Source organism: Brassica napus, chromosome C1 (genome assembly GCF_020379485.1).
Source record: "Brassica napus cultivar Da-Ae chromosome C1, Da-Ae, whole genome shotgun sequence".
Classification (NCBI taxonomy): Eukaryota; Viridiplantae; Streptophyta; class Magnoliopsida; order Brassicales; family Brassicaceae; genus Brassica; species Brassica napus.
Window position 1 is genome coordinate 10,292,261 of NC_063444.1, and position 13,175 is coordinate 10,305,435.

A 13,175-nucleotide genomic window follows, 5' to 3' on the forward strand; every position below is an offset into this window, starting at 1 on the left:
AGCATGATAGTTTTCATACATAACCGAATGAACGTTGATTGATTGCAATTACACTTAGAAACTGTCTTGGCCGTGAGGCTTGTTTGTCCATCACTTAACCGAATTGCATTATGAACTGATTGCATCATATCTGTCTTGGTCGTGCGGCTTATCATGCATCATATTCGTTTGGTCGTGTGACCAATTTGCATATCTGATTGTCTTGTATGCATCATAAGAACATTATAAATCCTTAGAATGAAACATATGATTTCAGATGTCGAAAATCAACAACTTGGATTTTGCTGCCCTAAATCTCTCTGGTGATAATTACTTGCAATGGGCACTTGATGCTAAGATCATCCTGAAATCCAAGGGACTCGGTGAATGTATCACCGAGGAAAATAATGCAAGTGAGAAAGATAGATACAGAGCGATATTGATTATACGCCATCATCTTATTGGGAGTCTCAAAGATCAGTATTTGACTATTGAGAATCCTCTAGACCTTTGGACAGAGTTGAAAACGAGATATGATCACCAGAGAACGATGTTATTACCAAAGGCTATGTATGATTGGAGGAATCTCAGAATCCAGAACTTTAAGTCCGGACGAGTATAACTCGGCCCTATTTAAGAGAGTTTCGAAATTGAAACTGTGTGGTGAGGATATAACGGATAAAGATATGCTTGAGAAAACCTTTTCCACCTTCCACACAAGCAATGTGTTGTTACAACAACAGTACCGTGAGAAGGGCTTCTCTACTTATGCTAATCTGATCTCTTGTCTTTTGCTCGCTGAGCAGAACAATGAATTGTTGATGAGAAACAGTGAATTGAGACCTCCTGGAACAACTTCATTACCTGAGGCAGATGCGGCCGTAGAGGCTAAGAAAGAGTCAAACCATGTCCAGGGTGATAGACAACACGGCTGTGGTCGTGGAAAATGGCATGGACGTGGTGGTCGAGGCCGAAACTCGTTTGGTCGAGGCCGAGGTAACTCATATGGCCGTGGCCAAGGAAACTCTTATGGAGGCCGTGGTCATGGCCGAGGCCGTGGTACATCTTTCAAGCCACAAAACTCGACCAAATCTGTGTGTCATAGATGTGGTATGGGTAATCATTGGGCTAAGACATGTAGGACTCCCAAACATCTCGTTGACCTCTATCAAGAGAGTTTGAAGGGGAAGAATCCTGAAGCTCATATGACTTATCAAGATGGTGAAGAAGATTTCAATCATGAACGAGATGATCTCGTGGATTATGAAACTTCAGATTGTTTAAAAGATCAAAGTTGATTTCGGCCATCTATGTTTTTGTTCTTTGCTTTGTGTTTTCTATGTTTTGATTGCTTTGAACTTGTTTTATTAATGAATGAGAGTTTTATAAAAGAAGTCTCTAAAGCATCATTCTATAATCTGTTTTGAAGAATGAAAGATGATATGGATGTGTTCGTTGTGGACAGTGGGTCAAGCTACACGATCTTAAGAGACAAAAGATATTTCATAAATCTAACTCTGAAAAACGCCAATATCAATACCATTGCGGATATAGCCAGTCTCATAGAGGGCTACGGCCAGGCTAACATCATGTTTCCTAAGGGTATGCATCTAGAGATATCTGATGCATTGTATTCACCCAGCTCTAAGAGAAACCTATTGAGCTTTAAATACATTCGAATGAATGGCTTTCATATTGAGACTAAGGGCGAATGAAAAAAAGATTTCCTTCAGATCATTGAGATCGGCCAAGGACATAAGAAAGTCCTAGATTCTATACATGCGCTCTCTACTGGCCTTTACTATGCTAAGGTCGGAATGATTGAGGCCAATGCCATATTAAACTGTGTGTCCACCGAGAATTTTACTCTCTGGCACGACCGGCTTGGTCATCCTGGTTTGATCATGATGCGAAAGTTGATTTCGAATACAAACGGCCATCCATTGAAAGGAAAACAAGTTGTCCCTAAGAATCTAACATGTGTGCCATGTTCACAAGGGAAACTCATTGTTAGGCCATCACCTGTCAAAGTGACTAAGGAAACAATAAGCTTTCTGGAAAGAATACAAGGAGACATCTGTGGACCAATACACCCACCTTGTGGGACGTTTAGATATTACATGGTCTTGATTGATGCGTCCACAAGATGGTCGCACGTCTATCTCCTATCAACTCGTAACTTGGCATTTGCGAGATAATTGGCTCAGATCATTCGTCTGAGAGCACACTTTCCAGATTTTCCTTTAAAGACTATACGTCTTGATAATGCTGGTGAGTTCACGTCCCAAGCGTTTAATGATTACTGTATGTCCATGGGGGTAAGTGTGGAACACTCCGTGGCACATGTACATACACAGAATGGCTTGGCTGAATCATTCATAAAACAAATTCAACTGATAGCTAGACCATTGCTTATGAGGTCTAAGCTTCCGGCCACAGCTTGGGGACACGAGGTCTTGCACGCGGCTGAACTCATACGCATCAGGCCATCTAGTGAACATAAATATTCCCCATCACAATTGCTTACGGGTCATGAGCCAGACATATCCCATCTTAAGATATTTGGCTGTGCCGTTTATGTTCCAATTGCTCCACCACAGAGAACAAAGATGGGACCTCAAAGGAAGATGGGGATATATGTTGGATATGATTCTCCCACGATTATTAAGTATCTTGAGTCAACTACGGGTGATTTGTTTAAGGCCAGATACGCGGATTGTCATTTCGATGAATCCGAACATCCAACATTAGGGGGAGATAATAATAAGCTGGTAAAAGAAATTACATGGAATCAAACATCCTTATCTTGGCAAGATCCTCGAACTCAAGAATGTTATTTAAAAGTCCAAAAGATAATACATTTACAAATGCTAGCTAATCAATTGCCATATTCCTTTGCTGACCCGAAAAGAGTGACTAAGTCATATATACCAGCTGCTAATGCACCAATTCGTATTGATGTTCAAGAGGGACACAATCAAGTTGCTACAAAGTCTAGACAACGTTTGAAACGTGGTATACCAATAGGTTCCAAAGATAAGAACCCTCGAAAAACAACGAAAGGTGCAGAGAATGAAACCGAGGGCAATGATATCCGAGACCCGGGCGCGGCTGATCTGAAAACCCGAGACATAGCCGTGGTCGAGCCTAAGGCCCTAGACACGGCCGGTCCAGATGTGCCAAACAATGGGGTTTGGGACGCCAAGCTTCATGGTACTGATGGTCCTGATAATAATGAGATCTCAATAAATTATGTCTTGTCTGGTATACAATGGAACAGAAAGAATGTCGACATTGATGATATATTTGCATACAAGGTAGCACTTGAACTTATGGATTTAAATGAGGATCATGAACTCACGTCTATTTATGAGTGCACTCAGCGATCAGATTGGATCCAATGAAAAGAAGCTATAAACGTAGAGTTAAATTCTTTAAAGAAAAGAGGTGTTTTCGGTCCTATAATCCAAACACCATATGATGTCAAACCAGTTGGATACAAATGGGTCTTTGTGAGGAAAAGAAATGAACATGGTGAAGTAGTAAGATATAAAGCACGGCTTATTGCACAAGGATTCTCACAGAGACCAGGAATCGATTATGAAGAAACATATTCCCCTGTGGTGGATGCTACTACTTTTAGATTCCTAATAAGTCTGGCTATAAGAGAAAACTTAGACTTGCGGTTAATGGATGTAGTAACTGCATACTTATATGGTCCACTGGATAATGAGATATATATGAAAGTCCCAGAGGGTATTGAATTGAAAAACAAATCGAGTTCTCGAGAACAACATTGTATAAAGTTGGATAAATCACTTTATGGACTGAAACAATCAGGTCGAATGTGGTACAATAGACTAAGGGAGTACCTAGTGAAAGAGGACTATAAGAATGACCCGATCAGTCCATGTATTTTTATAAAGAAATTCGAAAAAGGATTTGTGATCATAGCAGTGTATGTTGATAATCTGAATATCCTAGGAACCTCTGAAGAGATTTACCAAACAGTTGAATATCTTAAGAAAGAATTCGAGATGAAAGATCTAGGAAAAACAAAGTTCTGTTTGGGATTACAGCTTGAGTACATTAATGATGGAATCCTTGTGCATCAAATGGCATATACAGAAAAAGTACTCAAGAGATTTAATATGGCTGAGTCTCACCCATTATCGAGCCCCATGGTCGTGAGGTCCCTCGGCCTGGACACTGATCCATTTCGTCCTAAGATGGACGATGAAGATGTCCTTGGTCTCGAAATGCCATATATCAGTTCCATAGGAGCTTTGATGTATCTGGCTAGTCACACACGACCAGATATATGTTTTGCCGTGAATCTATTGTCTAGATTTAGCCATTGTCCGACCCAAAGGCATTGGAACAGGATTAAACATGTTCTTCGTTACCTGCAAGGAACGAAAGATTTGGGTCTATTTTATACTAACCAAAACAAAGAAGGTTTAGTTGGTTTTGCTGATGCAGGTTTTCTTTCGGATCCACACAATGCTCGATCACAGACACGCTATGTGTTTACACATGGTGCAACGGCCATATCATGGCGTTCCATGAAGCAGACGATAGTGGCCACATCTTCAAGCCATTCAGAGATCTTGGCGATACATGAAGCCAGCCGCGAGTGTGTTTGGTTGAGGTCCATGACCCAACATGTTTGAGTTGATTGTGGGATGTCCGAAGGCAATAACGCACCAACAGTGATGTATGAGGACAATGCAGCATGCATTGCTCAGCTCAAAGATGGCTACATCAAAGGAGACAGGACGAAGCACATCCTGCCCAAGCTCTTCTTCACGCATGAACTTCAGAAAGCCAGCGAGGTCCAAGTAGTCCAAGTGCGTTCCAGCGATAACTCAGCCGACCTGTTCACCAAATCACTTCCGACTTGCACGTTCAGGAAGTTCAAGCATCAGATTGGGATGCGTAGACTGAAAGACCTTCAGTGATGTTCAGAACAGGATGAGTAATACGTGTTGTACTCTTTTTCCTTCACCATGGTTTTGTCCCACTGGGTTTTCCTGGTAAGGTTTTAATGTGGCAACATTCAAAGCGTATTACAAACTCTGTATGGTTATTACATCCAAGGGGGAGTGTTATAAACCATATGATGGATGTCCATAACCGGTAGAGAGAGAGAGAGATGGTCCGGTTAGAGAGAGAGAGTCGGCCATCTCCTTCTTTCCATTATCCTTATTGGTTTATGATTTGTACTATTTCTATATTCTAGACTTTCCATATTTGTAGTCTTTCCTTTTTCTCTCTTTGTAATTCCCTATATATAAAGGGCACACTTTATGTTTATGTATAGACAGAAACATACAGATTCTATTCTCTAGTTTAACAACAGTAACTATGTATTTTGTACTAATTAAAAGAGTTATGATGAGTTGTCAGTTAATTAAGATGCCAATTAATCTGACATGATGGCTTAATAGTCAATTGAAAAAAATGTAGGTTCAAAATCGATTAAGGGTTTTCGCTAGGTACATAAGCGTATATTACTTTGGTTTTTGATATATGATATGATAAGATAATGCATTTTAAAAGAAACACGAGCATAAGAATCTTTAATATAATAAGGCATTTGCCTCATTCATGTGCCGCCACGTCAGCGGTCTGTGGGTCCCACTTTTAAAAAGTGTGATAAAAGTGTCAAGCCTGTGGCTCGAACCCGAGTCATTGAGATATAAACACCAACATTTATACCACTAAACTAAAGGATACTTTGTACATTGATGGCTGAAACTAATATATATTTATGATAGGAGAGTTTACTCTCTCCTTAAAGTGTACACATATGCATTTTATAAAGACTGTGGAGTCCATGATTCTCGGTTTGGTTTAGTAATTATGTTCTCGCGTTTGGTTTTTAAATTATATGGTATGATTTGAGTTTTTCCATTCAATTAATGTTTTATTATGTTATTAAACACATCGTTTTGTCGATTAGGTTTTTTTTAATTGTTCTTCGTCTCTTTATCTTTGCCGTCTCCGTTCAGCTTCTCTGCAAACACCAAACATTAATCTTCCCTATTGTTCAACGTATGTCTTTTGATTTACCAATAATGTTTTCGTCATTTAATTCAGAAGCGATGTCGACCTCTCCGTTTCCTTCACGCCAAACCTATAAATTATAGATGAATCTCCAGAACCTCTGTTGGTTAATCTTCTTTATCAAGCGTTCATTGTTGCTTGACTTCCCCCGTTTCTGGAACTCGAAAAACATCAAGGAGCATTGTGAATTCAAGGGAACCACTCTACTCAGGTATTGTATCGGCAAAAAATTAAGAGAATATTTACTTTCATTTTTTTTTGTTGCTATATGTTCCAGATTGTCTCTCATCACACTGCAGGGAATTATATGAAGTCAAAGAAGACAAATAAGAAGTTTGATTTCAAGGTGTTCACCGAGACCGGTCCAAAAACAATTATGATTACGGATGGTACACAACAAAGTAAGCGTACAAGTCTGATTTCTTTTTATGAATTAGAATTTCAAGAAGAAAACATCAAAAAGAAACATAAGAATTTTATCTGATTAATTTTCTATATTATAGGTTCAAGATAGATGACAGTGACCTTAAGAATAAAGGAGGCAAGCCTACTGTTAGAGTTTCTAACGTTGGCCACGCATTGCATGTCTGGCTCAATGGAGAATATCATGGTAAGATTGAGAAGCTACAACATTTAGATGTTATGTTTAGAGAACTGGAATAATTAATGAATTTGTTCAGGAAACAGACATGGTAGCCATGATGAGAAGAGCCCATGGTCATTGTCAGGACCCTGCTTCTGTTACTTTCTCTGTGTTAAGCCTAGCGATGCATTTCCATGGCTGACTCTTCTTCTTCATTACACTATACTATAAGTTGCCTCTCAAACAAGATAGGACGTTACTATGAATATGTTGGTTTCTGTTCATGAACTTTTGGTTCTAGAGTGCAGTTTTCCACATTCGGTAATCATCTACACATTACTTTTATCATCCACAATCTTCTGGTGATCTGTCTCTATGGTTTCTCAGGGATGTTGACATCACAAAGAGGTTGGACTACTCATCTGCAATAGCCGTTCTCGGATTCTCACTCATCGTATCCATCCTATGAACCTTTGATGTTCGGGTGGAGGCTGCAAGAGTCATGGTATCCACTCCAGTACTAGCTTTAGTCACCACCCACGTACTGTACATTAACTTCTACAAACTTTACTATGGTATACAGAGAACTCTTTCCCCTATCTGAAACCAGTTCTATTTTTTTTCTCCACATTCTCTGTGAGTTCAATGTTGTTTACAGGTTGGAGCATGATTGTGTGTGTGGCCATGGGAGTCGCTCAGCTTTTCCTATGGGCAAGATGGGCAGCTGTTTCTAGGCATCCTTCTAATTGGAAACTGTGGGTGGTTGTGATAGCTTCAGGTTTAGCTATGCTTTTAGAGATATATGACTTCCCTCCGTATGGAGGCTATTTCGATGCTCACTCTATTTGGCACGCCACAGTTCCTCTAACCATTCTCTGGTGGAGCTTTATTAGAGACGATGCTGAGTTCAGAACTTCCAGTCTTCTCAAGAAATCTAAGACAAAGGCGAAGTAAGTTTACTTACAGATGGAAAGGTTTCTTGAGCTTTTTCAATGTTTTTTATTCAGAGATTTGACTTGGCCTTGCTTTTGGTCAATTGAGTCTTAAGACTTTTGTCAATCTTTTTGGAGTCTTAAGACTTTTGTTAATATTATGAGAAAATCTTGTGATCTATATATGATTGTGTTAATAAAATTTGATTTTACATAAATTGTGTGAATTGTAGGGTTTAATTTAATTAAACAAAATAAGCTTTAATGACCATTCATACAAAATCTAAAGTATTTCAATAATTTCATGACACCATATTAACCATTGCGCAAAGTCACTTAAAACAATAGCAGCAAGGAACCACAAGTCGAAAGCCTTGGCCAGTTTATATACATTTACTCATGTTTGATACAACAATGTTCCATATTGAAAAAATATATTTTCCGAAGCGCAGGACTACGCTCCTAGATGCCTTTGACGGGGTGGACGATCATTGGGTTGAATTAATAACTGGAAACCTAGAAGCTTTCCCGACGATGAAAAATAAAGCGACCTAACAGTTGAGTTAGAAGCACAGAAAACTAATGTTCCAAGGCCCACTAAATTTCAAACCTAAACAATTTAAACCCAGATTATTTTCTTGAAACATAAAGCTATACCAATTTTTTTTTGGTCTGCGATTGATTTTTTTTTTTTAAACCACAAAACCATTTTTATTATAAAAAAATCGCTAAACCTCTATACTAAATAGTTATATAACAATATAAATATATAAATATCTTCACGTAATACTTTAATTTTACAAAAAAGATTACAATTGAGAAGTTTCACAATAAAATCCGTGTAAACTAAGAAAACTATTTTATTTACTGTACATATACATTTAAAAATTTTAAAATCAAAATTTAAACCCTTTTCCTTACACTATTTTAACCGTAACTTAGCAACTACAAAAGTTCGGTTATCTTTGATCATTTTTACGCTAGAGGTCAATCAAATCTATACCAATATAAGATTAAAAAAAATAACAACGAAATGAATACTATGGTCATTGTTAGATCTACCTAATCAACATGTATAACTTTCAATCCTCCTTTCGTAGACAATTATAGACAACATGACAAAATTAATTTTTATCAAAAAAAAAATAAACAATACAATTACATGCACAAAATAACACAATGCATCGATAACGTACCCAGTTTCGCGCAAACCCCTAGTATATAAAAAGTTAATGATATCGTTCACTTAAATTTGGGGTGGGTCCGAGTGAAATTGAAAGAAGAAGGTGGAGATAAATATAGTTTAAGTTTAAGGAGATAAATATCGTTCACTTAAATGTGAGTAAATTGACAAAATGTCGTAGAAGATAAATATAGTTTAAGTTTGTTCAGTATAAAATTGAATAAACCAAAAACCAACACTAGACATAGGCGTTCGGATCTTCGGATCGGGCCAGTTTCTTTCGGGTCCGGGTCTTTTCGGATCCTAAATATTTAGACCCAATAGGTACTTAGAAATTTTCGGTTCGGGTTCGGATCGGTTTTTCTCGGGTCCGGGTCGGTTTAGGTCTATAATTAAAATACCCATAAAATACCCGTAATTTTTCGGATCCATATCGGGTCCGGGTTGGGTTCGGGTATTTAGGATCTGAAAAGGACATGATATACCCAATTCCATCAACTTTAGTTGAATATTTGTCATATATATATCTAAAATTTAACAAAACAACTTAAATGAAACTATTAATAATTAAAATAAAATATTTTAAAACTCTAAATTTTACATTTTAAAGCTTTATATTACTTTAAAAATGTTAAAAAATAATAACAAATGTTGTTAACAAAAGATATTTCAACTAAATCATAAAATAATATATATAAAATAGAACACAAAAACATCATAGTTTTAGATATACATGTTTTTATGTCGGGTACAAATCGGTTCTTTTCGGGTCCGGGTCTATTCGGGTCGGTTCCTTTTCGGTTCCGGTTCTTTCGGGTAAAAAAAATTTAGACCCAAAAGGTACTTGTAAATTTTCTGTCCGGTTTCGGGTCGGATATTTTTGGGTCGGTTCCGGTTCGGGTCTTCGGGTCCAGGTTAAAATGCCCAGGCCTAACCAACACTGTAAAACTGAGCTAAACTAAGATAAAAAATAATTTTAATATGATATCTAATTTTTGTAAACCAAAATATTAAAAAATCAAACCGAAACCATACCAAAATTTAATAAACCAAAAACCACCGGTATATAAACTGAAAACCAAACTAAAATAATATGATTTTAATATGGTATCTAATTTTTATAAACCAAAATATCGAAAAACTAATCCGAGACCCTACCAAAATCCGGATTGAACAACCCTACCCAAAGCGTGGTCTCGAGATCGAACCTAACTCATTGAATCGACTCAATATGCTTTGAATACATTCAGTTCCGACATGCGATTCATTCATGGTTTATTGTAACAAACTGTTCGATGTTGTGCAACAATAAAATTGGAGAGACTGACACTATTCCACATTGATCAACCGTGTTTGTGTAGTTGGGTAATTATGGTTAGATTTTTGTATGAATGCAATTTCTCCCGAAAAAAAAAACAGAGACTGGGAATAAACAGTTTGGGTATATTGATGGACTGATGGTTAACTTTCAACCAAACCCAAAACCTTTCTTTGTCATCCAGTAGTTTTTGATTGAAATTATAAGGCTGCTGTTACACAATACCTTTCTTGGATAGTGAACTTAAAATTACAAATCGTCCCATCATAAAGAGTAATTTGTTTCCTCGTTATACGATTGAAGTTTTAGCAAAGACCATTTACCTCAGTAGATTAGTAGTTTTGTAGCAGATAGAAAATTACATCTACACACAGCTAGTTTACTTGGTCATGAAACTAACCCATAAAAATTGAGAAAATTAGTTACACACATAGATTAACATTTTAATAGAAAGCTTTCTCTTCTTAATTTACATGATGATAAGCAAACACGAATATTTGCCCAAATCCACACATCGTACTAAACAGCAAAAGTAGCAAATTAAAAAATAAAAATAGACCCTTTGAGACTATTGATAGGGCTTTTACAAAAGTCAATGAACCTTCTTAATGAAAAGATTACGAAAGCCAAATAAACCATTAGGATTGGGATTATTAACATTGGCGATATTATCATCACTCCCAATGTTATTACTTCCACTCTGGTCGTTTCTGCAGCTTAACCGGCTCCGATAACCGATGCACATAGGCACGTTCAAGTTTATGACTTTTGCTTTATTGCTCTCGATTCCAGTTTTACCCCTACGCGCCTCGGGAACTTCCCTTTTACCCGAAACCCGACCCACCGACTCGGATATCGTTTTCCCTGTCGGAGCTCCACTTCCACGTCGGACTTGCCAGACCGGACTGTTCCGACCAAGATGCACGCCGTTACGACCGGGACTGCTCGGCCATTTCCTAGACTTTGATTCGCCGGTGGAGTTGCTACGGGAACACGGCGCGCTGCTGACTTTCCGGGTCGTCGGAGCTCCAAACGACATTCTGGGTCGGGTCACGTTGTTACCAGCGGATCTGCTTCTTGAAAACGGCCAAATGTTGATATTCAGCTCCGCTCCTGAGCCCGAACCTGAACCTGAACCTGGACCCGAACCGGACTTCTTCTCTTTCTTCTTCTTATCTTTCACCTTCTCTTTCTTCCCAACCGGTTTATGTTCGGTCTTCTTGAATATATCCCTCCACCGCTTCGACACCGTTGGTTCACGAGACAACTCGGATCCTAAACCGGGTTCCGGTTCGGCTTTCTGCTCTGTGATCAAAGCATCGGTTGAAGGAGATGGATCCGGTTCGCACTCCGAGACATTCGGGTCGGGTTGAGGCTCGGATTTGATGGAGAGGAGGTGAAGGGGGAGAAGAACGCCGTCGTGAAAAAGCTCGTCGGCGGAGAGAAGATCTGACTCGGTTTGAAGGAATGAAGAGTTTGTTAGACGCCAGAACTCGAATTCCGGTGAGTTGGAGTCGCAGCTGCTCCTCCGTCTTTGGCTACCGCACGGGGAGAGAGTCTCCGGTGGAGGTTTACCGCGTATGCTCGTTGGACTATCCATGTCGCTGAGAGAGAGAGACTTGCAAGGTTGAGGATGATATTAATGAAATATATAGAGAGAGAGATAAACATGAGCAGGTGCAATGTGAGTTTGTTTATATGCAGAGTACATAAATGACGGAAAATTATGTACCAAATCATATTTTTCCATTATTTTAGATTGCTTCTATAATATTTAAATTAAAAATAGATGGAATCTGATTTAAATTAAAAATAGATGGAATCTGTTTATAACTGGAAAATATCTCTAATTTATTTAATTTTATATTTCTTTCCATGATTAAGAGTATAAAATATTGAACATGAAATACAAGACAAGATTTAAGCGACCTATCTATTTTTCATTAATAGTTAGTAAACAGAATAGTAAACTTCTTTTTTTTGATAAAAAATGGGAGTAATAAATTTCAAACAAAATTTCACCAAAAAGTTAAATATTTTTATTGCGTAGATGATATGCATCGTTGGGATAGTGGCCATTTAAACCAATTTAAACCAGAGGTGGACAAAATATCCGTAAAATTTGTTTCGATCTGTTATTCGTTTCAATTCGATCCGAAAAATTTGGATATTCGTGATTTTACAAATCGAAAAAAATTCAAGATTCGTCAAAGACAAAGCAAATCACAAATATTAATATTTAAAAAAATAGATATGATTATATATATATATATATAATTTTATATCTCTATATAAGTTTTATAATATTTTCATTCACTAAATTAATTATTTAGTTATTAATTTTTAAAAAGTATGTAGTTTTTATAATTTCTGTAATTAAATATTATTATTTATATCATATTTTTCTATTTTTTAATTTTTTTTTAAAAAAAAAAGAAAAATTAATTATTTTTAACGGATCAAATCGGATATCCGGTAAATTGTCTGGATTTTTTCGGATATCCGGTAAATTGTCTTGATTTTTTTGGATATCCGAAACACCAACGCTACAAATCGAATCCAAAAATCAATTATCCCAGAGCATAATGGATCACAAATATCTTTAAAATTCAGCCCCATGCCCACCCCCAATTTAAACTGAATAGTTTGTAATAATATCACATGAATGGATTGTTTTGTATATAAATCTCACGGTATAATATTATGTATGTGTATTATCAAAGAAATCGTCATACTACAGACTTTTTTTTGGTCGAAATCGTCATACAGACTTTTTCATTGTCTATGTTTTTTTTCTTTTGCCGCATTGTTTCTTTACTTTTTATTACTAGTTCAGCATTAATACTTAATCCTCAGCACCTTGAAGCATTCGCTGCATGTATATACGACCCAACTCATTTAACTATCCTCACTTAACTTAATTTTAAGCAAATATATATCATATGAATCACTTCTATATTTCAAGAGACAAGCTAACCAAACTATAGGTTTTCCTATGTAGATTGCCAAATTCATATTCAAAATCCAGCTCATGGTGAGACTCTTCAAGTATAACTTATCCTAAACTGCAATTGGTTACTGGAAAGTTTTTTGAAATGAATTTATCAATTT

At 37.1% G+C, this 13,175-nt stretch overlaps 1 protein-coding gene across 1 annotated transcript; it reads right to left on the reverse strand.

The window, feature by feature from the left end:
• Positions 1–10,486: 10,486 nt before the first annotated feature.
• BNAC01G13700D lies at positions 10,487–11,852 on the reverse strand. Its single transcript, XM_013878559.3, has one exon. It carries the CDS (start codon positions 11,662–11,664, stop codon positions 10,657–10,659), a length of 1,008 nt encoding a protein of 335 aa, XP_013734013.2. The 5' UTR covers positions 11,665–11,852; the 3' UTR covers positions 10,487–10,656.
• Positions 11,853–13,175: the final 1,323 nt, after the last annotated feature.